The sequence below is a fragment of the Macrobrachium nipponense genome, chromosome 1 (genome assembly GCF_015104395.2).
Source record: "Macrobrachium nipponense isolate FS-2020 chromosome 1, ASM1510439v2, whole genome shotgun sequence".
NCBI classification, from domain to species: domain Eukaryota; kingdom Metazoa; phylum Arthropoda; class Malacostraca; order Decapoda; family Palaemonidae; genus Macrobrachium; species Macrobrachium nipponense.
In genome coordinates, this window is record NC_087200.1 from 125,785,997 (window position 1) to 125,811,910 (window position 25,914).

Genomic DNA, 25,914 nt, shown 5'->3' on the forward strand with positions numbered 1-25,914 from the left:
TGAGTGTAAAGTGACACACCAGTCATATTCACTGATGCGCATTATCGCAACCAGTGATGCCTGATTTTACTTTGTTTTTGTCAGTAAAGCAGTTGTTTTACGTTTCACTGTTGATATCTCATTGACTGGCAGCTTTTTCCTGCTGCTTCATACTATTTTACAATAATGATTATGTTGGTGTGTGTGTGTGTGCGTGTGTGTGTGTGTGCGAATGAAAGTGAATGTTTAGTTATTCACATAAAATTTGCGGCTGAAAGTCGCCAAATCGCGCAACTTTACAGGAATAAAACACTAGACATTTAAACAATTGGAATTAGCATACGCCAAAGCCCAAGCGCTGGTCGCTATGAGGTCATTCAGATCTGAAAATAATGCTGGAACAATTGTTAGGAGAGGGTGGAAGGTAAGATGGAAGAAAGAGGATAGGAATGGAGGTACAGTAAAAGGAATGAAAGTGGTTTCAGCTAGGGACCGAATGGACATTGAAAAGAACCTTAAGCAATGCCTACAACGCACCGTGCGAGATACAATGACGTCACTACCCCCGCACAGGGAAATACTCAAATAGTTGTAAGGTCTCGTGACAAACTTACTCATTTCCATGTCCTCAGTGTATATCCTGGAAGTGGAGTAGTGCTATTACGTCAATTAAGGTAAAAAAGACAAGACGAGATAAAATATGGTAGATGTGGTTGATCCCCCTAAGAAGAGACTAAGATTTTTCAAAAACGTTATTATAGCTTCTGAGTTATCGGTGGCATTTTATCACGACTGCATGATACCAAACATTATAACCAAAATTTTTTTGCTATATGATTTTTTATTTTCGGTTTACATCTGACAAGAGATATATTAATTTGGAGAGAGAGAGAGAGCGTACTGTCTATATCTCGTAAACTAATGATCTGTGTATACTACTACTAGTAATGCATTCTCAATTCTCTCTTTGCAGCCGGTAAGAGTAGGAGGACCAGCCCAGTCCCATCGCATGGATCTGGAATCTGTTTTCGGTCCCCCCAAGCCACCAAAGAGACGAAACAAAAACAGTTCCCTGCCGCCTCCCAGACCACCGAAATCCCTGGCTCTCGAGAGCACAGGGCTCCCCAAACTGCCTCCTAAGGCGCCCATCCCCGCCCGCCCTGCGTCTGCATCCACGACGTCTTCTTTCGTCACTGCATCTGCAGGAAGCCCTTCCCCTGCGGAGACCCCGACTTCCTTCCAAGGGACGCCGCGACCTACCCTGACCAAGCAACGATCCAAGACCCGGCGTTCTTGGCCTTTGCTCTTCTGTGATTGCATGTATGCAAACTGTAAGAACTATGACGAAATCAATAAGTAATGGAAATGAGTGAATTTGATGACTATATTTTCACGAAAGAACGCACTATTTACTTCTGTTGTGATGTAGGCACACTTACTGTAGTTTTTAATTAGTTCATTGCCCCGACATTTCTGGATCTATTCCTATACTGAAAAGGCTCTACTTGAAAAAGCGTCATCTTAAAGAGACAGCAGATTTAACGGAAAGCTATATTTGCAACTAACTTTTAGGTGAATTATAAAAATTCAACATTTCAGACCACATTCAGAAAACAGAAAAAAATGGCAAAAACTGAAACATCTATAGTCCCTTATAATAATTTTAACCTACGCATGGAACATTTTCAAATGCTAGGCCAATTTGACCACCTGGGAACGAAGAATGTGCAAACACTTTTGGTTTGTTTGTTATTTTGACTAGACTTTCCTTTGAAAGTTCGTGTGCCTTATGAATCCACGGAAAGGACGAGATTTCCTTCGAACCTTTCGCCTTATGTGTGAAAACTGCTGTTCTTGGAACAGAGAGTGTTAACCGTTGCAAGCCGAGATATTTCTGGAGGCTGCAAAACGGTAGTCTGAAGATTGGAGATTCCTGTCGACTTTAGTGATATGTTCTGTAATGTGGTGCTTACGTTTACTTTTAATGAATGTTGTTATACTCATATTTTTGGCAATTGCTGTACAGTATTATGCTGGATCAGGAGCCTGTCGTGTGATAATCTCTAGCTGGGAAATGACTGTGTATATATATTTATGATGTGTTGTTGAAACCTAAGCAGAGATCATGCGCCTCTTCCTTTGTGTGTTTGATGATATTTATTATTGTTTCTTCTCAATTCTGGATAAGACATTTTATCACAGCATTGCATTTTCTGTTTATCGTGTAACAAACATCCTGGAGTACGTGACGCTCACTGTAGGGACGGGACACTTTTCGTTCATGAATCGTCTGGAGACAAAAGTCTGACAAAATATTCAGTCAAGAAACAAATGAAGAAACCCTTTTACTGCATCCATGAGATGACAGCATCAAGACGTAGTTCCACAGCATTAACACCAGATAAAAGGTGTAGTACTTGACGCAACATCGGATGTGGTCATTTACGCTTGCTGCCAAAAAAAAGATGTCTGTCCTTAACTGTAGTTACTGTTTCTTAATTCTTTTCTTAAGCAGAAAAAAAATTCCATTAAGTACCTTATCTGCATTTTAAGTAATTTGTTAAAATGGATATTCACTGAGTCCGTTTGAGCATTAGATCAGAAAAAATTGGTCATAATGGAACAAAGTTCATCGAGGAGAAATAGATAGCGTACCTTGTTAATCAGTGCTCGGAGCTAAATGTCGCTCTGGATCACGTTCCGTAAAATACAGAACTGCGCTGTAACGACTAAATTCATGCGACGAGCTCCAAGTCATTTCAATCAGGAAATATTATTAGGACAAACCGAGAAAACAACCATTTCCTGATATTAACATTAGACACACACGTGTCCCAGAAATAGCAATGTTCTGCTAAAACAATCGCTTTTCCATTTTATTCCACCTTGCTGATGTCGTAACGTATGTAGAAAAGACTTCATTCTTTCACGATGAAGCGTTCTTTTGCCATCAAGTTGTTTTGTGTAAAGCACCTTATCTCATCTTTGTCACTAATACAGAACGTGGAGACTGTTGCTATCCACCAATTTTCACAGGTATGAATTTCATTTTTAAGACTACAGACAGAAGGAACTTGAACGTTGTTAGAACATGTAGCCTACAGTCTATGTTATTGTCATCTGCCACTGCTCCGGAATCCACCATCTATGACTTAGTATCTAATACCTTTCCTCTTAAATAGTATCCATTCTGCCTTTCTAGTCTCATTTTAAACCATCTTGGTATAAAAAATAAGTATTTCTTTTTCTGGCGTCTAATCGTCATAATCTTCGTGTTTTTAATACTTTTTTTTTTCCCTTCAGTTTCTTCCCGGAACCTCCAGACATAAAATTAACACATCAGGTCAAATGGTGGAAAATCTTTTAATGCCTCAGTCGGCGCCATTCTTGGTATAAATCAACGATTTCGTTTTCATGTGAAAAATGTGTATGTGTTTATTTTTCAAGGCCAAACACACACACACACTCTCTCTCTCTCTCTCTCTCTCTCTCTCTCTCTCTCTCTCTCTCTCTCAATAGCATCTTTAAAATACTATGTTCATAGAAGATATATCATTTTGCAACCTTGCTCTTTGTTTTATTGTTACCTATGCATCTTCTGATCTTGAAAATATTCCTTTAAGGCAGAATCCTCTATCCATAGACGCCTATACTAATGCAATGATATCATAATCTCTCTCTCTCTCTCTCTCTCTCTCTCTCTCTCTCTCTCTCTCTCTCTCTCTCTCTCTTAATCGTAATGGTCACTTAATAATGAAATTATTTTTGGTGATATAATCAACCATTAATGAGTGAAGTTACTTGAAAAATGATAGGCTGTCTGGAAATATTATTTTGGGTGTCTAAAGATTTTCAGTTCACTGGGTTCAACATTGAATGTGGGTTATTATTAACAAGTCAGTTGCACAAACAGTGCTTAAAAGATAGCTCTTGCTGGATTTACTTTACATAAACCCCTTCAAATCAAAATGATCTACTCTGTATACTAAAATAGTAGTAGATCGTTGCAAGTCATCAATAATGAAGGCATATGAATCACCAAAAAATAACAGAGTAGTCGAAGGGATAAAAAACAAGACTTGGTCTCCTTGGAGTAAAGTAACCCACACAATACCACGCAGACGTACAAATAACTCTATTGATTTTTATCTTCACAAAAATAATTGAAATCCAGAGTACGTGGCATGAATTACACTCGGGGTCCACACTAGGAACGCTTGCAGGGATGTAAGTTTACAAAATCGAAGACCCGATCTATAACATTAGTGGCTTGGCGTAAGCTTCGGTAGACTGCCAATTCAGAGTTTGGTTAAATTTAGAGACTTTTTATTTTCTTTTTTTTTCCAAATGCCTGGTCTGTCTTATGGTTTCTGAAAACATTGCCTTGTTTATATAAGACAAAAATTTGCCTCTGCATTTACCTGAGTGACAAGATGTCAAGTGGTGTATTATTTTGTATGGTGTTCGTATGTGCCAAAAAGTATATATATATAAACAATATATATATATATATATATTATATATATATATATATATATGTATATATATATATATATACATATATATATATATATAAGATATATATATAATATATATATATATATATATATATATAGATATATATATATATATATATATATATATCCATATACTATATATATATATACATATATATATATCATATATATATATATATATATATAATATATTATATATATATATATGTGTGTGTGTGTGTGTGTGTGTGTGTGTGTGTGTGTGTATGTGTGTGTGTGTATACCTGAATCACGAAAGTTTGGAACGTGATAAATCCATAAATAAAGGTGTAAGCCGCGAAGGAAAAATAAACAACGGAGTTTCTGCAAGATCTTTCGACGTTCAACGTCCTTTACTCAACGGCCTAACAGGCAGTTTCATGCCATAATGAAATGTGACCGACACTGCAGTCTGCTTAAATCTTAGGGTGAAGTAGGCTGCGTTCTGAATTGAATCCTCATTGGGAATTGAATCATTCAGAGTGATAAACCTCCTATGATGCCATGATGTCTAAAGAGTGCCTGCTGATGGAAAAGTGTAGTCAATGTGAAGACTCTTTCAGGGAGTGTGGCATCTTTCTTCTTTCGCATTTTGGAAACACGGATGAAAATTGAGCATCTTTGGAAGTTTCCGGGAGAGGTCGACTGAGCATAATGAGGAAAAGAAAGCAAATCTGGTGACGTCTTTTTGCGACCGAACTTACTGAAGAAAGAAATGGAAAAAGTAATAAATAATTCAATAACAATAAAATCTCAGGACCAAATGATATTGTGAGGACTGGAATCAGACGAGGAGAAAGTTCTAACTAACTTTATTGAATGTTGTTGTTTTTGTTTAAGATTGTTGTTGTTGTTGTTTAAGATTAAGCTGGCCTTGTGCCAGCACGGGCTCTTGCTCGTAGAGCAGCCCGTTTGCAAGATTGAACAGAGACAGCTGTGTATGAGGCATCAGTGCGGACGGAAACGTAGTGTCCGTCACGCACGCACATACAAAAAGGGACGGAGTCCCCGCTGCGATTGTGTTTCTTCGCAGCTGAGAATATACATATATCTTCGTGCAGAGAGTACATTTTTACAAGATATATATATCGGCGGATAGGCCGTGAAATGCTCTACATTTTAGTATATGGTATAGAAAGTAATTACAGAGGAAGGACGGATATTTGGCGAAATGCCGTCCTTACAACACCGTAATGGAATTCTTGAAGAATAGCCTGCCAAAGGATTAACCTGGGAAGAACTATAGGTTATGTCAAGGCTTGAACTGAACTAATAATAATAATAATAATATAATAATAATAATAATAATAATAATAATAATAATAATAATAATAATAATAATAATAATAATAATAATAATAATAATAAATTTTTTTAAATGAATAAATAGAATAACGTTCTAAGTACCAAAAACCGATATGGTAACAGTTTTGGAAAAGGTTGGAGGGTTGGAGAAGAACAACTAAATTAACAAAACAAACTTGATAATTCATATACAATTGCATCAATATTATTCTAGGAATTTTTACAAGGAAGCTGATTGACAGGAAGGCAGCTGTGTTAACTGGAAATATATCCACATTGTCTATAGATCGGGATGTGGAACAAGGGATGCGATGGTCTCTTTTACGCTCTTGACAAAGCGTTTAATAACTTTATCGAGAATTGTTCGTCCTTTATTGACTCTGGACGTTTTTTTTATTTTTTATAGGGCACAAAAGAGGACACTTACGTGGGTGCCAAAAAGTTTAAAAATGGACTAAAAAATATATGGTTGATAATAAACTTGTATCTTAAAAGGGAGAATGGGAACCAGACAGACACACACTCTCCTAACACTTGATTCATAGTGCAACTGTCATGTTTTCCTCCTGTTACACCTTTCAAACCTATTACTCTCAATTTCCATTTAAACGCTGAATGACCTCATACGTCCCAGTGCATGGCCTTTGGCCTAAATTCTATATAGCCTACAACTCAATTCCTAGCTGGAAAAGTGGTAAGATATAGCTGCTCAGAATTGCCTGTTATTTAGAATCTATTGCTGGAGTAATGATGCAAGAGTCGCTGTGAGATCTGGAATATGGAACCAGAGTCGGAGTTTTAGTGGATTAGCAATGTTTGCAAGTGATAAACGCGCTGGCTAGAAATGATGGACGGTGCACAGAGGGCTGAACCATAATGATTTCGCGTGTAAAGTCTACGAAAACAACGACCATTGCGACAGACAGATTTCAAGTGGTGACGGCTTTCCCTTGGGGGTACGAAATGTAATGGATAAATGGGGGAAAACAAGTACTAGGATAGTTCAAGTATCAGTGGGATAAGCTGACCGAGAATGCGGATCATTGAGAAGAGAAACAAGTAAACAAGTGAAAAATGCGCCGAGGTTTCGTCGGCGCAATCGGGTTTTCTTTAACCTTAGATAAAATAATAACTGAGGTTAGAGGCCTGCAGTTTGGTATGTTTGATGATTGGAGGGTGGATGAGCAACCTACCAATTTGCGCAGCCCTCTAGCCTCAAGAATTTTTAGGATCGATGGCGGAGAGAAAAAGTGTGAAAAAAAAAAGTGCGGACGGACAGACAAAGTTTCCTTTTACAGAAACCTAAAGCTAGAAGGGCTATGGATAAAGGCCTAATCTAAAAGAAGCATGGTCCTAGCAGAAAAACTACATCTAAACTCTGGAGAAAGATAGGTGAGGCGCTTGATATGGCATCTTATCCCACTTTGTAACTTAGTTAAGGCAGCTAATGTCAAGTGACTTGGAAGTTTCGAAAGATGATCATGAAAATGATGATTGAAGTGGAATTGAATAAAACAGAAACACACTGAAGATGTGGTTATCATTGTAAATCCAGAAGAGAACTTAACAAAGATAATATGATTTACACAAAGAGAGGGAGAGAGAAATGAACGGAACTTGTGCTGAACCAGATATATGGACAGAAGACATAAGGAAATGAATATTGGACCGTCTAAAGACAATATGAATTATTAATGGGCAAAGAGAAGGGATGTCTGTTCATAGTTGAGGTAATATACCACGTGACTCTTCTGTACCAAATCTCTGATATAATATGATATATCAATAGGAACATTTTACAGGGAGACATTAATGGTTTCCTATTCTAATCTGAACGAACAGCATAAATCCTTAACGTTTGTATCTTCAGAATCGTCACAGTTCAGTTTCAAATCATATGATTCTATAAATGTCTGACAGAAAAATGTCTAGACCCCAATTTATTACTACTGAGAATTAATAATAAAGACATTCAAATATGGCAAAAATCTCCGTATACGTATACATAATTAGTTCTGTATCCCATCAACATGAGAGTTGAGTGTATTTATTTCATACTATCAAAGTATCTATAATTCATTTTTGACTCATCTCTATAGCCACAGATTTTATTTGAAAAGTTCTAAAGGTGAGTAACTGGAGTTCGATTCCAAAACCGAACGAGGGAAGAGGGTCTGGGAGCGTTCCTCGGAAGAACATCATACGTCATTTGATTTAACAAAGTTCGAAACTTGTTATTAGTGTTTATATTCAGGACGGGAGGGCCTCTTCGAGATAATCCTTGCCTCATCGGGGTGAAAATGTTTATCTGATGTGTATCATGTGTTATCTTCAGGTATAATCTCTTTCTTCCAGTTTATACTTTTAAAACTATTAATGCAGATCTGAGTGGCTTAATGACAGAAGCAGGTGGAAATTCGTTGCAAGGCTACGGTGACAAGAACACTTCCTGGTTTTTCCTTTCAGGTGTATGATTATCTCCTACATCTTTGTTGCTGATCTTGCACGGTCTCGCGCACGCTCACCGTCGAGGATAGGCTACAAGGCTTATATAAAGTCCTCGGTTGTTACTGGATGATGCGTCATAATTTCCCGAGTTGCTGTCAGTCTTTTCGTGAGCTCCTTGGAATATGACTCATAACAGAAGGTGTTTTTCGTTTTTCCTCTCAACATATATCGGGTTATAAGGAAGAATACTTTACACCTTGGTGTAAGCAATGTTCCATGGCCTTATTAAAACATAAGTACATGAGATGTGAAATGGCAACTAATGGAAACTATCTAACTCTGCATAAATGAGTTGTTGTAACAGCTGTGAATATTTGTTATATAAGAACTACACGCATACATACGCCTTCTCCCTCCCTCCCCCCCGCCTCTCCTCTCTCTCTCTCTCTCTCTCTCACACACACACACACACACACACACACACACACACACACACACACACACACACATATATATATATATATATATATATATATATATATATACATACATACATAATATATATATATATATATATATATATATATATATATATATATATATATATATATATATATATATAGTACAGAGAGAGAGTATAATTTAAACACGTGTTTACAGTACCTATTATGATTAATCATCTCAATCCTATCACTTCGCTGGTGTAATGAGTCATAATGTCGTGAGGTATTGGTATATATGGTACAGGCTATTCATAAGCTCTTCGAATCCATAAGTTACAAAGATAAAGATGTCAATAACACGAGCAGGGATAGAAAAACTTAAACAAAATATTGTATCTTTGTACTACATACACCACAATACCTAAAAGAAGCTTGCTATTACACTACCATTATCGTAAAGTATGCATGAGGTATGTACCAAAGAGAGTTGAGATGTCAACTCCAACCCTGAGGACGATGTGGAGTTGTCTTCAGAGATCTTAATTGATACATCTGAAAACGCGGACGAAGGTAACTTAGTTGGTTAATTTATAATTAGCTAGCGTTGTGCCAGCACTGATCACTGTTCGAGCGCGATAAAGTGTTAAATCGTTCATGAGGTCTGGTGTGGTTCTTGAGCCCCATTCAGTTAACTATGACGATTCGCTTTTAATCCGGTGAAAGGCTTGTCCCGGGCTGGAAGACGCAAGCCTGTACATGAAGTTAAAGACTAACGTTTGGGCAAACTACATATATATATATATATATATATATATATATATATATATATATATATATATATATATATATATATATATGTATGTATGCGTGTGTGTGTGTGTGTTCACATTGCGTGTTATTACATAGAACATAGAAAAATAAGTTTAATGTTTGTGAAAAAAATAATTACTCTCAGTTACGTTCTATAGGGAAAAGATGAAAACTTTATTGTTACAACTTCACCTTATTTGTACTCTTAAGAAAAAATAGTAAATAAATTTATTATAGTAAGACAATGAAGCCGAAAAGTAAAATTTGGTGTCTCAAAAGTCAGCATATTAGTACATATTTTACTCAACAGATGGCACTCAAGTAACACCAATACACTGCATTCGAAATGCCTTTCGAGCATTCAATTTCACACAAATATTTAAGGTATAAAGACTAATAACTACTTTGCACTGGTAAACATAGCATTATGAATAAAAAGTACAAGAATTTCCTTATGATTATGAAATGTATGTGATGTAAAATTTCCTAAAATGATGAGGACAAGTCGAAGTCACTCTTAATTGATTCGGACTATGTATCGCACGGTACATAGAAAGCTTTGTATAAAAGTATTTGGAGTGACAGATGGAAGTAGTGGTCCGTCAACATGACGTGAGTTTCTTTGCGGAATCTGTTTTGTTTCGATTGTTTATTTCGGAATTGTTACGCATTTTGTCCAATGAAGATATCGTGAGTGATATATTAAGAAAAGAAAGATACATTCTGGAACACTAGACCAGAATAGTTTACTTTCGTTAGTAGGATGTCTGTCAAAGTTGGGTGATTTCTCTGGCCTTGATTGGACTACCCTAGGTACTACTCGGGTAAGAAAGTCGTCTGGTACCTACCTTTATTACCATTCTGACGTCAGATTCTCAGCTTTGATGCTACGACTCTGGCCATGCATTGTCTTGTTTTCAGTCGGATGCTGCCACATTGAGACCAAGGCTCACGTGACTACCTAGGCTACTTACTACTAGGTAGTATAGGTTAGGTAGGTATACCTACCTAGCTAGTAGGTAGCTACCTATTTGGTAGGCAGCCGCCTAAGCTACCTACCTAAGTGGTGCACAAAAGGGTTGAATTTTCTTTCCAGTCTGTGAAATGGGTAGCTTAGCCTATCCTGGATAGTGTAGTGACTTTAGCTGAAATAGTATAGGGTAAAACATCACAGCAGGCCAAACAGGCCACCTACAATCAACGCTTGCCACCCTCCGAAAAAGTACATTATAACGCGTCCTGACACTGGAGATGGGCATCAGTCGCGACTTGTTGTTGGTGAGAAACGGAGCTAAAGACCTCTACTCTCCTTTCGAAGTAAGTATTTTCTCCAAAGTTAGAAATTAAGGCCAAATTTTAAGATTTAAACAGAGGGTAGTGAAAAGGGTGGCTACGGCAGTGGAAATCTCGCCAAAACGCTATAGAAATTTTTACTTATAACTAAAAATGTTTTGAAGATTGACGCCATCTTTATGTTTACGGAGTCGCTTGTGTCAACAAACTTCCCATTTCCTGTGCTAAATCTGCACACCACTTGTACCCATAGACGCTGGGGCACTTTCATCACAACAATCGTAAACCAACCTCTTACCAGCACTTATTCAAGGGGACTACGGCATTCTTTGCGGCGTTTTGCGCTCTTCAATTGTTTATCAGTGTTGTCAATTGGTATGTGTTTACCCTCCAAACTAGGTATAAGACTTACACACAAAACCGGGGAAATAAGTGAAATTAGCGTATCTATTTGTATTATATATACGTACATATTACAGCAATTTTATCATTACTGCATTACTATGACAACTAGAATTTATTGAAAACAGTTTGTAAATGCATCGGCGTATGTGTGACGCTCCACTAGATTGGCAACGATGAGTCATTTTTCCTCACGTCGTCTGCTCGTAAGTATACATCCGAAACATTCGTAATTTTTGGGGGTTAATTTGGTTGCAAAAAAAGGGATAATAGACATGAATTAAATAAACATTTTGAAGTAAAGTTAAACTAAATATTGAGTGAAGTAAACAATTAAGGGAATAAAGCTTTGCATCTCATAATCAGTGTTGTCGTCTGCTGCTCGTAACTGTGTTTGCGGAGTGAGTGCTTAGGAACCAGGAACCACAGCGTGGTTCAAGTGCACTGTGGAGTGAATTAAGACCAAAATGTGTATAATTACAATCAAATAAGCACTGTGGAGTTTCAGTTGTGATGGCAGTAAGGATAAAAACCACCGATTACAAGGTAAGAATGAATTCAGTTCCAACCATACCACCGGGAATAACAAGTTTCATACTTTCACTAATATAGGCAACAAAATGTTGTTTTATTGTGCTGATTACAACTGCAATCTTGAGTAAGATCAATAAACGTTACATATATACGCTAACATTGTTAAAATGAGTGCTGGGAAGGCTGGGGAAAGATGGTGGCCGTCACTGATGAGAACCTTCCATGCAAAACGTAGCCGCCATTTTGGATTTCAAAACTGCCTTGAAAACATATTTTACGAAGAGCTCACATGCTTATTTTAGTTCGTATGGGGCTTTCATATATCACATTATATTGACGAAACTTCAGTCTTTTAAATGGTATGCTTAGAGTTGCAATTGTATTCTTGTTTCACCAATTAAATATCGAGTGAATAAGACCCGTCCACCGTGATGAGGGTTGGCCTGCCGTGGTGTTCTACCCTAGTAGTTAATAAGGTACATTAAACCAGTAAGGTCCTGTGAATATGCTTGCTTAGGCTAATGAAGCTGCTGATTACTGACTAGGCTAACAATAATCTTGTTAAGTTGTAGTAGGGTAAACATCTGACTGGTCTAGCTGATCCAGTTCTGACCGCGTGTGGATCCACCCTCCGAAAGAGTACTAGGGTAAAACACCGCATGGCCTTCGGCAGGCCATGTACGATCAATGCATGCCACCCCAAAAAAAGTACATTATAACACGTCCTGACTCCTGAGATGGGCATCATTCGCGACTTGTTGTTGGTGAGAAATGGAGCTAAAGACCTCTACTCTCCTTTCGAAGTAAGTATTTTCTCCAAAGTTAGAAATTAAGTCCAAATTTTAAGATTTAAACAGAGGGTAGTGAAAAGGGTGGCTACGGCAGTCCAAATCTCGCCAAAACGCTTTTGAAATTTTTACTCACACTTCAATATTTTAGAAGACTGACGCCATCTCGATGTTTACGGAGTCGCTTGTGTCAATAAACTTCACATTTCCTGTGATTAAGCCGCACACCACTTGTACCCACAGATGCTGGGGCACTTTCATCACAACAATCGGAACATGGTCCCTTACCAGTATATACGTTTTTTAGTAAACAACTGTTTTGGTAGAAGACGACGACGAAGCGTGCACTTAGATAATTTTTTAAATAAATAGTAAAACATCAATATTTTAAATATTTATGATGATTAATTTGAAAATATTCGTTATTGAAAAACTAACTTGATTCTGACTCAAATTTAAGTAATTATTTTTGGGAATTAGAACGTTCTTTCAAGTCCTGTATTATGTCACGACATCTTGACTTTCGTACCTATTGTAAATAATTGCTTTACTCAACTTTCTTGCAGAACAGTTTACCAGTTATTCATGCAGATTATCGGCTATTCATGTAATTGTTATACAGTGGACCCCCCGTATTCGCGTTCTCCAGATTCGCGGACTCACACATTCGCAGATTTCTCTGGGGAACGTTTCCCTGCATTATTCGCGGAAAATTCGTGCATTCACGGTATTTTTCTATGATAAATATCCACAAATTCCTGGTTTTTTTTATGAATTTCATCATAAAATGCAACTTTTTGTGATTAAAACTATTAAAAAAACAAGTATGAAATTTTTAGTGGGTTTTTCTTTTCGAGGTTTTAACAACAAAATAGGCTGTTTTTAGCATTTTCATAGGGGTTCCAAACATTCGCGGGTTCTAACTATTCACGGGGGGTTCTGGTACGCATCCCCGCGAATATGGGGGACCACTGTAATCGGTAATGCGCATATATATCTTTATTATTTACTTTTTGGATATATGAAGATGTTTTACTGCCAGATTATCACTGTAGTGTGACGCAATAGTTTTCGGTCCCTGGGCCTCTGTCTGTTTTCGCACCATAAGAAATTTATGGGGTCCGGGAATTTATCTTGCAATGACCAGGAAAAGTCATTAAAAGAGGAAAGTTTAGCATTTGAGGGGCATATGTTTTTTGATTGAGAAAAATACAAATTTATTCAATAGCTAGCTTGTAAAAAATATTTGATTACAAAAAACTTGATTGACAACTAAGCAGCATACCTACTATGGGTTTCAGAGACAGTGCAAACACGTTTTTGGGCAATACCTATTTCTGTAACGAACACTTGTATCAGAACGAGATTTTGCTATAGTGCATTACACCCAGTGCTGTAATTTATTAGGGTATCGTGAATCTCTAATCAAAAAGAATAACGACGCTTGTCCTTGTACGTACCAAGAGACAAAAACTCCATTATGCAGAAATGGATACAAACACGTGTAAAAAGCTCCACCTACCCTCTCCCCCCCCCTCCACCACCACCCCTTTCCTTCTTCGTTTCCTTCGCTTCCTCTCTCTCTCTCTCTCTCTCTCTCTCTCTCTCTCTCTCTCTCTCTCTCTCTCTCTCTGTTGCCATTCGGTATGTGTTCACCCTCCAAACTGGGTATAAGACTACACACAAAACGTTGAAATTGGTGAAATTAGGCTATGTATTGGAAGTATATATACATATAAATATTAAAGCAATTTTATCATTATTGCATTACTATGACAACTAAAATTCATGGAAACAGTTTATAATAATGAATCGGCGTATGTGTGAAGCCTCCACTAATGTGGCAATGATGATTTTGCCATTCTTAGCATGCAAACATTAAAGGTTACATTTATTTCTGGCATACAGTTATTAAAGAAAATCAAAATAATAATATAGACTTAAATCAATGAAAAGTGCTAGCAAAAAAAATATATAATCCAGTTATCCGTAGTCGTTCCTCTATGGTTTTCGGCAGCCAGATGTACGACAAGGTTAGAAACATTGGATTGTATCTACTTTAGAAATATCTGTAATTTTTCGGATAATTGGTTGCAAAAAAGGGATAATATACATGAATTAAATTAACATTTTTAAATAACAAAGTAAAGTTGAACTAAATAACGAGTAAAGTAAACAATTTACAGAATAAAACTTTGCAGTTTCGTCGTCTGCTGTTCGTAACTGTGTTTGTGGCGCGCGCGCTTAGGAACCAGGAACAGCAACTTGTTTAAAGTGCAATGTGGAGTGAATTGAGACCAAAATGTGTATAATAACAATCAAATAAGCACTGTGGAGTTTCAGTTGTGATGGCAGTAAGGATAAAAACCACCGATTACAAGGTAAAAATGAATTCAGTTTAAACCATGACCCATGGAATAAAAAGTTTCATACTTTCAGTAATATAGGCAACAAAGTGTTGTTTTATTGTGCTGATTACAACTGCAATCTTGAGTAAGATCAATAAATGTTACATATATACGCTAACATTGTTCAAATGAGGGCTGGGAAAGATGGTGTCTGTCACTGATCAGAACCTGCACATCCACACGGTAGCCGCCATATTGGATTTCAAAACTGCCTTGAAAAGATATTTTATGAAGAGCGTCACATGCTTATTTTAGTTCGTATGGGGCTTTCATATATCACATTATGTTGACGAAACTACAATCTTTTGAATGGTATGCTTGGAGTTGTAATTGTATTCTTGTTTCACCAATTAAATATCGAGTGAATAAGACCCGTCCAGCGTGATAAGGGTTGGTAGTCGGTGGTGTTTCCCCCTATAGCCTAACACGTCCTGACACCGGAGATGGGCACCAGTCACAAGTCATCGTTGGTAAGAGCAACTTGAGACCGCTACTCTCCTTTCTAAGTAAGTATTTTCTCCAGAGTTAGAAATTAAAGTCATATTTTAAGATTAAACAGAGGTTAATGAAAGTCTAGCCATGCGCAGTGCAAACATACCTCCATGACGCTTTCGAAACTTTTGCTTATAACACCAAAAATTTAGAAGATTGACGCCTCCTCGATGTTTGCCGAGTCACTTGTGTCAATAAACTTTACATTCCATGTACTAAATCCGCACACCACTTGTACTCATAGACACTGGGGCACTTTCTTCACAACAGTTGTAAACAATGACACCAACCGTCTGTCATTCAAGGAAACTCACAATTTTTCAGTAGAAAGAAGAAGCGTGCATTAGATAATTATTTAAATAAATAGTTAAACATCAGTATAAGGTCATGAATTGCATAATTTTTTTACATATTCTTGATAAGTTATTTGAAAATATTTGTTGTTGAAAAACTAACTAGATTTTTGACTCAAATATCAGCAGTTTTGCTGTGAACAGTATCTAAGGTGTTGTTCGCGCTCTTCTATTGTTTATCAGTGTTGCCAATTGGTATGTGTTTACCCTCCAAACTGGGTATAATACTTGCACAAAACCAGGGAAATAAGTGAAATTAGCGTATCTGTTTGTAGCATATATACATATTAGAGCAATTTTATCATTATTGCATTATACTATGACAACTAGAATTCATGGAAACAGTTTGTAAATGCTTCGTTGTATGTGTGAAGCTCCACTAAATTGACAACAATAAAATTTTGCCTTCGTCTGCTCGGCAGTGACATGGCTAGAAATATTGAATTGTATCTAATTTAGAAATATCTGTAATTTTTTAGGGTTAATTTGATTGCAAAAAAGATATAATAGACATGAATTAAAAAAACATTTTGAAGTAACATAAAGTAAAGTTAAACTAAATAATGAGTAAAGTAAACAATTAAGGTAATAAAGCTTTGCACCTCATAAACAGTGTAGTGTGCCCGCAACTGTATTTGTGGAGTGAGCGCTTAGGGACCAGGAACCGACTTTGCTGTCAGCAAACTCTCAATGTAGTTCAAGTGCAAGTTGGAGTGAAGTAAGACCAAAATGTGTGTAATTACAATCAAATAAACACTGTAGAGTTTCAGTTGTAATGGCAGTAAGGATAAGAAGGTAAAAATGAATTTCAGTTCAAACCATGACCCCGGGAATAAGAAGTTTCGTACTTTTACTAATATAGGCAACAAAATGTTGATTTATTGTGCTGATTACAACTGCAATCTTGAGTAAGATCAATAAACATTACATATATATGCTAATATTGTTCAAATGAGCGCTGGGAAGGACATGAGATCCATGCGGGATATGAAAGGGACCGGAGGCGGACGACGCCATATTGAATTTAAAAAGTGCCTTGAAAACATATTTTATGAAGACCTCACATGCTTATTTTAGTTCGTATGGCACTTTCATATATCACATTATGTTGACAAAACTTCAATCTTACGAATGGTATGCTTAAAGATGTACTAATTGTATTCTTGTTTCACCTATTAAATATCGAGTGAATGTGGCAGATCCACCAGAGTTTGATGAATCCAAGGCAGTATTTCCCTCTAAGTTTATGGCAGCTAATTAGGGTAAATAACCAATGGTAACATAGTGGCCACCTCTCCCAGAGCGTAGCCACTTCCCAAAAAAGCGCTTGAATTTATGCCATTCTTTCATATTTAAGGAGAAAACACTTCCTTCGAGAGGAGTGTAAAGGTCTCAGTGTGCTGCCTGGATGGGCCACAACTCTTGACTGATCCTCAGCGGTGAATTCAAATACTTTTTCAGGAAGGTGGCTGCTATGTCGTTTCTCGGTCATTTACCCTATTCACAATCTAACCATTCATTCTAAACCTACTGAAATGTAGTCTATGGTAGTTCTGATAGTTTTTTTTACATACTAACGACTTCTGTAATTGGCTAATTTCCTCTGAAAATGTATGGTCAAGTTAACCCGCTACAACTTTCCTTATACCTAAGCTATGACAATCATCCCACATGGAAACTATTAAAAGGTGTTTTTGTGTGTGGGGATGAACAAAGCGTGATTAATCTGTTCCATAAACTAATCAGATTTAAGATGCCAGCTGACAGGTCTTAACTTGTTAACCTAACCCTAAATTTGTGGACTGCACTGTGGCTCATCCTCCCCTCATCATTGTTATACAGTGGTCCCCCTGTATTCGCGGGGGATGCGTACCAGACCCCCTCGGAATAGTTAGAACCCGCGAATGTTTGTAACCCCTATAAAAATGCTAAAAACAGCCTATTTTGTTTGTTAAAACTCAAGAAAAACCCACTAAAAATTTTCCTACATGGTTTTTTTAATAATTTTATCACAAAAAGTGCGTTTTATGATGAAATTCATCAAAAAAACCAGGAATTTGTGGATATTTATCATAGAAAAATATCGCGAATGTGCGAATTTTCCGCGAATAATGCAGGGAAACGTTCCCGAGAGAAATCCGCGAATGTGTGAGTCCGCGAATCTGGAGAACGCGAATACGGGGGGATCCACTGTATATGGAAATGTTGTATTGGGCAGATCAAGTAGTTATGGCAGAAGCTAGTATCAGATTCATCAAAATTACTGTCTAATGCATCAACTAAAAGGTTTGCCTTTTTTAAAAGGAAAGTGAATAATAGAGCCATCTGGCGTGAGCGGAGGGCGTACTTAAAAATGATGGTGCTGAGTTGGTCATGATAGGGTTTTTATGTAGTAACCTTGTATTATCAGCTTGAATGTAAACAGTGAGCCACAAATTTTAGTTGGGTGTACTGTAATTATTCCATGTTGAATGCTAAATACTGTATTCCTTTTTCAAAGTTGACATTTAGAAGCCACTGAGGTTTTTTAAAGGGAAGTAGCTCACTGTAATGTAATATTTTACATTTTTAAACATCTAACTTCCCTGGTAGTTATATATATAGCTTAAGTCCCTGTGACGTCACGGCAGAATTCAAAACTCGCGGCAATCGCTGAATGGGTAGTCAGGTGTACCAACTGTGCGCCCTCTACCCAGGTACCTGGAACCATTCCATCTATTCCTCAGATCTTCCCTGCTGCCGTTCAGTGAACATCATGGAATTTCGCTCGCATTCGCCCGTGTTTTTCGCAATTAGTTTGGCGAAGTACACTTTGGCTTTGGCTTTTGCTTGTTTGGGATGGATTTGTTTTCGGATTTTCTTAGTACTGTTTGGATTTTGTTGGTTCGACCTTTGCCTTTCTTGATCTCTCTTTGACTTTTCCAATATGTTTGACTCTTCGAGTGTTAGGAAGTGTGTTAGGGGATGTAAAACCTGCCTTCTGGGAGCCACCTTAGATCCTCATACCATTTGTGCAAAATGTAGAGATAAGGTTTGCGAGTTGGATAATAGATGTGATGAATGTGTGATTTTGAATGATGATGAGTGGTTACAGTATGATCGTTTTGTACGTAAACTGGAAAAAGACAGAATTAGAAGGAGTAAAAGTGTTATGTCTCGTTCTTCTAGGGATAGTTCTGTTTCCCGTATTAACGAGCCTATTAATCCTTCCCCTATAAAAGATTTTCCTGAACCCACTCTTGAGAAATCTAATGATCCAACTCTTAAAGATATGTTTATTGCCATTAAAGCTCTAGGCGAGAAAGTAGATTCTCTTGCAGTAGATAGAGCAAATTTGTGGTCAGACGTTAGAGTTGAAAAGTGCTAGTGCTAAAATCAGTGCAGTGGAGGGTGCGGCTGCTCGAACCTGTCGTGCTCCTAGTCCTAGACCGCTTCCAAGCTCACCAACCCCTGTGAGAAGGAATGTCGACAAGAACGAAGGGAGGCGAGAGGCGTTAGCTCTCGAGCAGTCGTCCCTCGAGCGTATCGTGTTGACGCTTCCCAGGAGGCGCTCACTCTCGGTTCATTGGAAAGACGAGGTAAGTGTATGCTCTTCATCGGACGATGCAGCTCCCAAAAGGGTCATGGCCGTCAAGACCTCCTTAAGGACGGAAATTTGCCACAATTGAAAAACATCGTCAGATGATGCCTCAAATTCCAGGCTGCAGTCATTAGAGCAGTCCGGAGCGATTTTCTTCCGAATTAGAAGAGAGCTCTCCTGCCAAGAGTAGTAAGATGTCGCACAGGCGGCCATCTACTCTGGTAGTAGACAAGCAGAAGTTTGAGAATGGCAGTTCCCCTCCCGAAAGCAGTAAGGCAGCCATCTGCTTCGGTAGGAGGCAGAAAGACGTCGGACACGGTTGATCCTTTTGCTGAAAGCATTAAGATGTCGCACAGGCGGCCATATGCTTCGGTAGAGGACAAACAGATGTCTGACGCTTTTATGCCGTCTGTACATGCTCCTAATCCTCCTTCGGGATGGATTTCGTCGACTGATGAATCAGGTATCGGCGCGGAGAAAGAGTCAAATTCGGATGCTCAAGGAATGGTACAAAAGCCCATTCCTAATACTGCGTCTCCTGACCAATCGCAGCAGATTCCGAATCTGAAAATAATTCAGGATATGCAGGATAAACTTGCCTCAATCATGAAGAGCTGGCTTCCTGCAAGCAAGAAGATGATGTCACGACCTGAAGCCGACAGTCGAATGCATATGAAGGATCATGCTGTCAAGCGTCAAAGTCATATATACATCATGACGTCGGACGTCAACATGACGCCGAGCGTCAGGAGTATCACGACGCCGAGCGTCAACAGGATCATGACGCTGAACGTCGGGGGCGCCGAGCGTCAAGAGAATTTTGACGCCGAGCGTCAAAAGTTGCAGCGTCAAGATAGTAGACGTTATGACACCGAAAATCAAAGATCCGAGCGTCAAGAGATTCATGACTCCAAACGTAAAGAACTTGAGAGTCAAGATCTTAAATTGTGTGACACAGGACGTCAAAGAAACGAATGTCAACAAATTATACATCACGACGCCGGACATATAAGAGTCGAGCGTCAACAGGGTCATGACGCACAACGTCAAGACGCCGAGCGTCAATATTTTAGTCCCCCGTCAGAGCAAGGGTCAACAAGTTGCAAAATAGGACGCAGAGCGTCAGACTCGTGAGAGTCATGACACAAACGGCCAACAGCTCAAACATAGTAGCTGCGGACGTAAAGAAACTGGATGTCATGACATCGGACGTCAGGAAATTGGCATTCAAGACGTCGAGAGGCAAGACGTCGCCATTTCCGTTCGAGGACACTCGGAAGAAAGGGAAATTGATATCGCCCTTTCTCCTGTAATTCCCTTAGAACTTATATCAGACGAGGAGGAGTCAAAAGAATATCATGCCTCGTCAGATTTGAAAAGACTATTGAACGTCTTTAACAAAATTTTCCCAGAGAATTTCATTCCAGCTGCGCCTCGATCCCCTCCTTCAGAGTTTACACTTGGAAAATCTGCCAATAAGACAAGCTTTACAAAGATGGTTTTGTCTCGCTCCTCCAAAAGAGCTCTAAAGGTTATGGGAAACTGGATGCAAACGAAGAGAGAACAGGGTAAGACAGCTTTCTCTTTTCCTCCAGCTAAGTTAGCTTCTAGGTCCAGCGTATGGTATGAGACGGGAGAAGCTGTTGGTCTGGGAATTCCTTCTTCGGCACAAGGGGACTTCTCAAATTGAGTGGACTCTTCTCGTCGATCAGCTATGAGCAGAACAAAAGTATTTTGGTCTACTTCAGAGTTAGACCACCTCTTCAAAGGGTGGTTCAGAGCCTTCAAGGTATTTAACTTTTTGGATTAGACCCTGGGAGCATTAGGAAAAAAGGTGGAAGTTTTTAAAGGACATGACACAGAAGAACTGGTTCATATCATGTCAGGCATGGACAAGGCTTTGAGAGACGGGGCTAATGAATTGGCAGCACTTCACGGCGGGAGTCCTGAAGAAAAGAGCTCAGTTCTGTTCTTATTTGACTAACGGAGTTACTCCAGTGCAGAAATCAGAGCTCCTTTATGCCCCTCTGTCCCCGCTCCTATTTCCACAAGATTTAGTTAAGGAGGTAGCGTCAGCTTTAGCACAAAAGGCCACTCAGGATCTTGTTTCTAAAACAGCAAGAAAGGTTCTGCCTCCTACCTTTTCAGTACGTAAAGCTAAGACAGATACTCCAAAACATCAAGTTTCTCAGCTCTTTCGAGGAACCTCTTCTGCTAGACGTAGTTTCAGATCCTCGGGAAAGAAGTCTCAAAGAAGAGGATCAAGGCAAGGACGAAGCAGGGTTTGACAAAGCTCGTCCTCAGACAGCAGTAGGAGCCAGACTTACCAACTTCTGGCAAGTTTGGGAAAAAAGAGGAGCGGACCGGTGGTCCATTCAAATGCTCAAGGAAGGGTACAAAATCCCATTCCTAGAGAAACCTCCTTTAACAATGTCCCCTATAGATCTCTCGACCAGGTACAGAGAGAAAGCAAAAATTCAGGCGATTCAACAACAAATGTTGCTATTGTTAGAAAAAGAGGCAATAGAGAGGGTGCGGGAAGTACAGTCACCAGGCTTCTACAATCGTTTATTCCTGGTGCCCAAGAAATCAGGAGGATGGAGACCAGTGCTAGACGTAATTGTACTCAATGTCTTTGTACAGAAGACAAAATTTACGATGGAAACTACAAAATCAGTCCTGGCAGCAGTCAGAAAGCAGGACTGGATGATCTCATTAGATCTACAAGATGCGTTTTGTTCATGCAACTTACCTGAGAGAGATATATATAACTGTATTTTCTGAAGTCCGACAGAATTTCAAAACTCGCGGCACACGCAGTGGGCGGCCAGGTGGTAGTACCCATTCCCGCCGCTGGGAGGCGGATATCAGGAACCATTCCCATTTTGTATTCATATTTTATTTTTTCTGTCGACGGTGCTGTAAACAACTGTTTGCAGTACCTCCGCCTAGGATTTTTGGATTTACTCCTATTTAAGTATCTGGATTGTCTTTTGGTTATTGATTCTGGATTGTTGGATTGGCATACGCAATAGTGGACTGTTTTTTTATTTTGGATTGGCTTTTCTGTAAACGTGATGTCTGGATCAAGTGCAGTGAGTTTCAGAGTGTGTGTGAAGAGTGATTGTAAGGTGAGGCTACCTAAATCATCGGTAGATCCCCACACAGTATGTATGGGGTGTAGGGGGCATGTATGATTGTTGGATGATCGGTGCAATGAATGTGAAGGATTGACCGATGATGGATGGAAGGTGTATGATTCCTATCGGCGTAAATTGGAACGCGATAGGATCAGGAGGTCCTCCTCCAGGAGCGGTTCTACTAAAGATAAGGGAACTAACATTTCACCTGCTTTAACAACTGTAGAATTTGTATCTCCTAAACCTGTGATGTTTGCCTTCGGGCCCTGATTCTGTGTCTGGAGAAGGTAATGCCCTTTCTCTGATTTTGGAGTCGTTGCGTACTCTTGAATCAAAGTGTTGGCCTTTAGAAACTGGCTCTGTGAAAGTGTGTGATCGTGCCCATTAGTGTTGTGGAGGGGGCGTTAGATCGGGACCATAATGCCTCTAGGCCTAGACCGCTATCGGACTCCCAGGACTCAGGGAGTGGATATGTCGAAAAAGCCGCAAGAGGGTTACGGGGGCCTTCCCCACCGATCTTGGCGTCCCTTCGGAGGCCATGTTGCAAGTTCCCAGGCTGCCAAGGATGCGCGCACAGGGCCCGTATCCTTAAGGACGTTTTGTTCATGAAACTGACCTGTCAGATATATATATAGCTGTATTTTCTGAAGTCCGACAGAATTTTAAAAACTTCCGACACACGCAGTGGTCGGCCAGGTGGTTAGTACCCATTCCCGCCGCTGGGAGGCGGGTATCAGGAACCATTCCCATTTTCTATTCATAATTTTTCTGTCGCCGGTGCTGAAACCCCTGTTTTCAGTACCTCCGTCTTAAGATTTTGGAAACTTCATTGCCGCTAAGTATCCTAATTGTCTTTTGATTTATTTACTTGGATTTGTGGGATTTGTGGCTAGACATACGCTATCTTAAATTGATTTGAATTTGATTCATTTTTGCATAAAATGTATCTGAATCTTAGTTAGGCTAGTTTCAGACGGGGTTGTCTGCAAAGATAGGGTGTGGCTAACGAAAGCTTCGGTAGATCCGCACTTGGTATGTACGAGGGGTATGGTCTTGTTCTTTGTTGAGATTTGTCATGTAAGGAGTGTGAGACTTTGTCTATTCCGTAAGGAAGACATATGATTCGTATGTACGCAATTAATCAGTAAACATGTCTAATTCCGTAAGGAAGACGTATGATTCGTATGTACGCAATTAATCAGTAACAAAAGTCAGGGCAGTGAAACCTGCTAACCTTCCTGTAGACTTTATTTTGCCTAACCCTGTAGTATGGCCTACGGGCTATGAATATGTCTACGAGAGGTGCTTGCTCTCCTTCATTGCTGTGAAGTGCTACTTCTGTAATTGTTACCTAACCTAACCCATGCAGTGTTGCCTTCGAGCCCTAAGCAGTGTCTGTAGAAGGAAATTGCCCTTTCTCTGATACTCTTTCGATTCGTAACTTAAGAATCGAAAGTGCTTGCTTTAGAGAGTAAAAGTGAAGTGCAGAAGTGCAGTGATAACCCCTTGTGTAGTGGAGGGTGCGTCAGATCGGCCTCGTTTCGCCTCTAGGCCGGGACCTCTGCTTGACTCCCAGGACCCGGGGAGGGAGCATGTCGAAAGCCTAAGGAGGGTTACAAGGAACCCCCACACCGATCTGGCGTGCCTTCGGCAGTTTCTGATGAAAATCCCCAGACTGCCAAAGTGCGTGCGCGTGCACGAATCCTGAAAGATTGCTTCTCGTCCTCCGAAGCGTCCTCCCCGTGCAGGGGTTGGAGCTTTCGTGGAAGACTCGCGCCCTCTAAATAGAAAGCTTTATAGAAGAGGACGCTTCACGTCCTCTCTCTCTCTCTCTCGTTATGCGTTTCAGTGAGAAGAGAAGAAGGCGAACGTCGTCTGAACTCGTGTCCGTCTTTCCACCGAGAAATACGTAAAAGAAGTCATAGTAGCAGGAAGCTTTTGAGAGCGGACGCCCGGGACGCTCGGATGGACTCCAGGCGCGCGGGTGCACGCCAAGCGCGCGCCAGTGGGACGCCGAGTGCGCCGCCAGTTGGACGCGGAGCAGCTGCGCGCCAGTGGCGCCGGAGCGCGTCCAAGTGGAAGCCGAGCGCGCGCCAGTGGACGCCGAGCGCGCTCCAGGGGAAAGCCGAGCGGCGCCAGTGGACGCCGAGCGCACCAGCGCACGCCAGGTGTGTCGCCTGGCTGAACGTTTCTGTTGAAACTCTTCAAGCTCTTGTTCAGATTTGGGCCTAAAGAATTTTTACCTCTACCTTCGGTGATACCTTCTACCTCACCTGCAAAGAATGTGAAGTAGGCAGTGCTTCGGAGGAAGCTTAAAGTGAACAGACAACTTCTTCTTCGAAACCCAGCAAGACATCGGGTTTCGTGAATTCAAGAGGTCTCTGTCAATTATTTTGCTTTTCGCACAGGTGGATGGAGTTAAGGAAAGCTCAAGGGAAGATCTCGTTTGCTCTACCGCAACCTTTGCCATTCTGCCAATAAATTTAAGTTGCCACTACCGCAGTCAAAGACTTTGCGAATAAGGCAGTTACGGGTTATGTAAGGCTCGATGTCCTGCACGTCAGGACTCTGGCAACGTTCAGTAGGATTCTTGCAAAGGCACTCATCAAAAGGACGCTCTTCAGGAAAGCGCAAGACAGGACTTCCTTTGCCATACTACCAATAAATTTTAAGCTTTAGCAGGCATTAGTTGTGATACGGGAGAGGAAACTGGTTGGAGAGTTTCTTCCTCTTCCCAGGATAATTTTGCAAGCTTTTTAGCCCATCTGAAAGGGTTTTTCAGATGATAGATTTTGTTAGTTTCTAGTCGGTACTACGCTACCGAATTGAACATCGTGTTCTACTTGCCATAAGCCCAGTCTCTTAACAGGATTCTTGCCCCTTCCTCGTTTGAGATGGGAATCGGAAAAATTAAATGCTCGACTTCCTGGATTACGTTTTGTCGAATCAGTGACTCCCCCATTGACAATATACTTTCATTTTGTCAAGTAAGTGGGTATCCCTCATTGACAAAATATCTCTAGTCCCGTAAATGGGTTTAGTTCTCATTGGACAAACATCTCATTAACTTGATATTGCGTAAGCGAATAAGCTCTTATTGACAAGATTCGGAAGATCTCTCATTAGTCATTCGCAGACTCGTACAAGAAATAGACTTGTAGACTACGTCAATGAACGCTTATGTCCAATAACATAAGAAGCTTGAGCTGACTGCTTCGATTCTCTTAAGTTTTGTTCATGAAACTTGCCTGTCAGAATATGTATGTAGCTGTATTTTCCGAATTCAGCATATATATGTCTGCCAGGTAAGTATGAACAAACTTTATTGTGATATAATTTCATATTTTGCCTTGCGTTATTTTACTTCTGCTTGGTTCAAGTCATATACGCTTGCTGTAGTTACC

General features: G+C 39.7%; 2 protein-coding genes across 6 annotated transcripts in view; both read left to right on the forward strand.

Moving 5' to 3' along the window:
* Positions 1-3,546, forward strand: part of LOC135219602 (mucin-2-like) — a 95,988-nt gene extending 92,442 nt beyond the window's left edge. For 2 of the 3 annotated variants that reach the window (XM_064256491.1, XM_064256492.1), the window contains exon 7: positions 953-3,546. In XM_064256491.1, the coding sequence (XP_064112561.1) occupies positions 953-1,339 (387 nt within the window). In that variant the 3' untranslated portion in view covers positions 1,340-3,546. The remainder of the gene's footprint in view (positions 1-952) is intronic. The other variant, XM_064256493.1, reaches the window with a different exon arrangement.
* A 6,487-nt stretch (positions 3,547-10,033) lies between these two features.
* The window catches only part of LOC135219605 (store-operated calcium entry regulator STIMATE-like), a 139,958-nt gene continuing 124,077 nt past the window's right edge, over positions 10,034-25,914 (forward strand). The window contains exon 1 of one of the 3 annotated variants that reach the window (XM_064256496.1): positions 10,034-10,132. The gene's annotated coding sequence lies outside the window, so the exon portion shown is untranslated. The other 2 variants (XM_064256498.1, XM_064256497.1) reach the window with 2 other exon arrangements.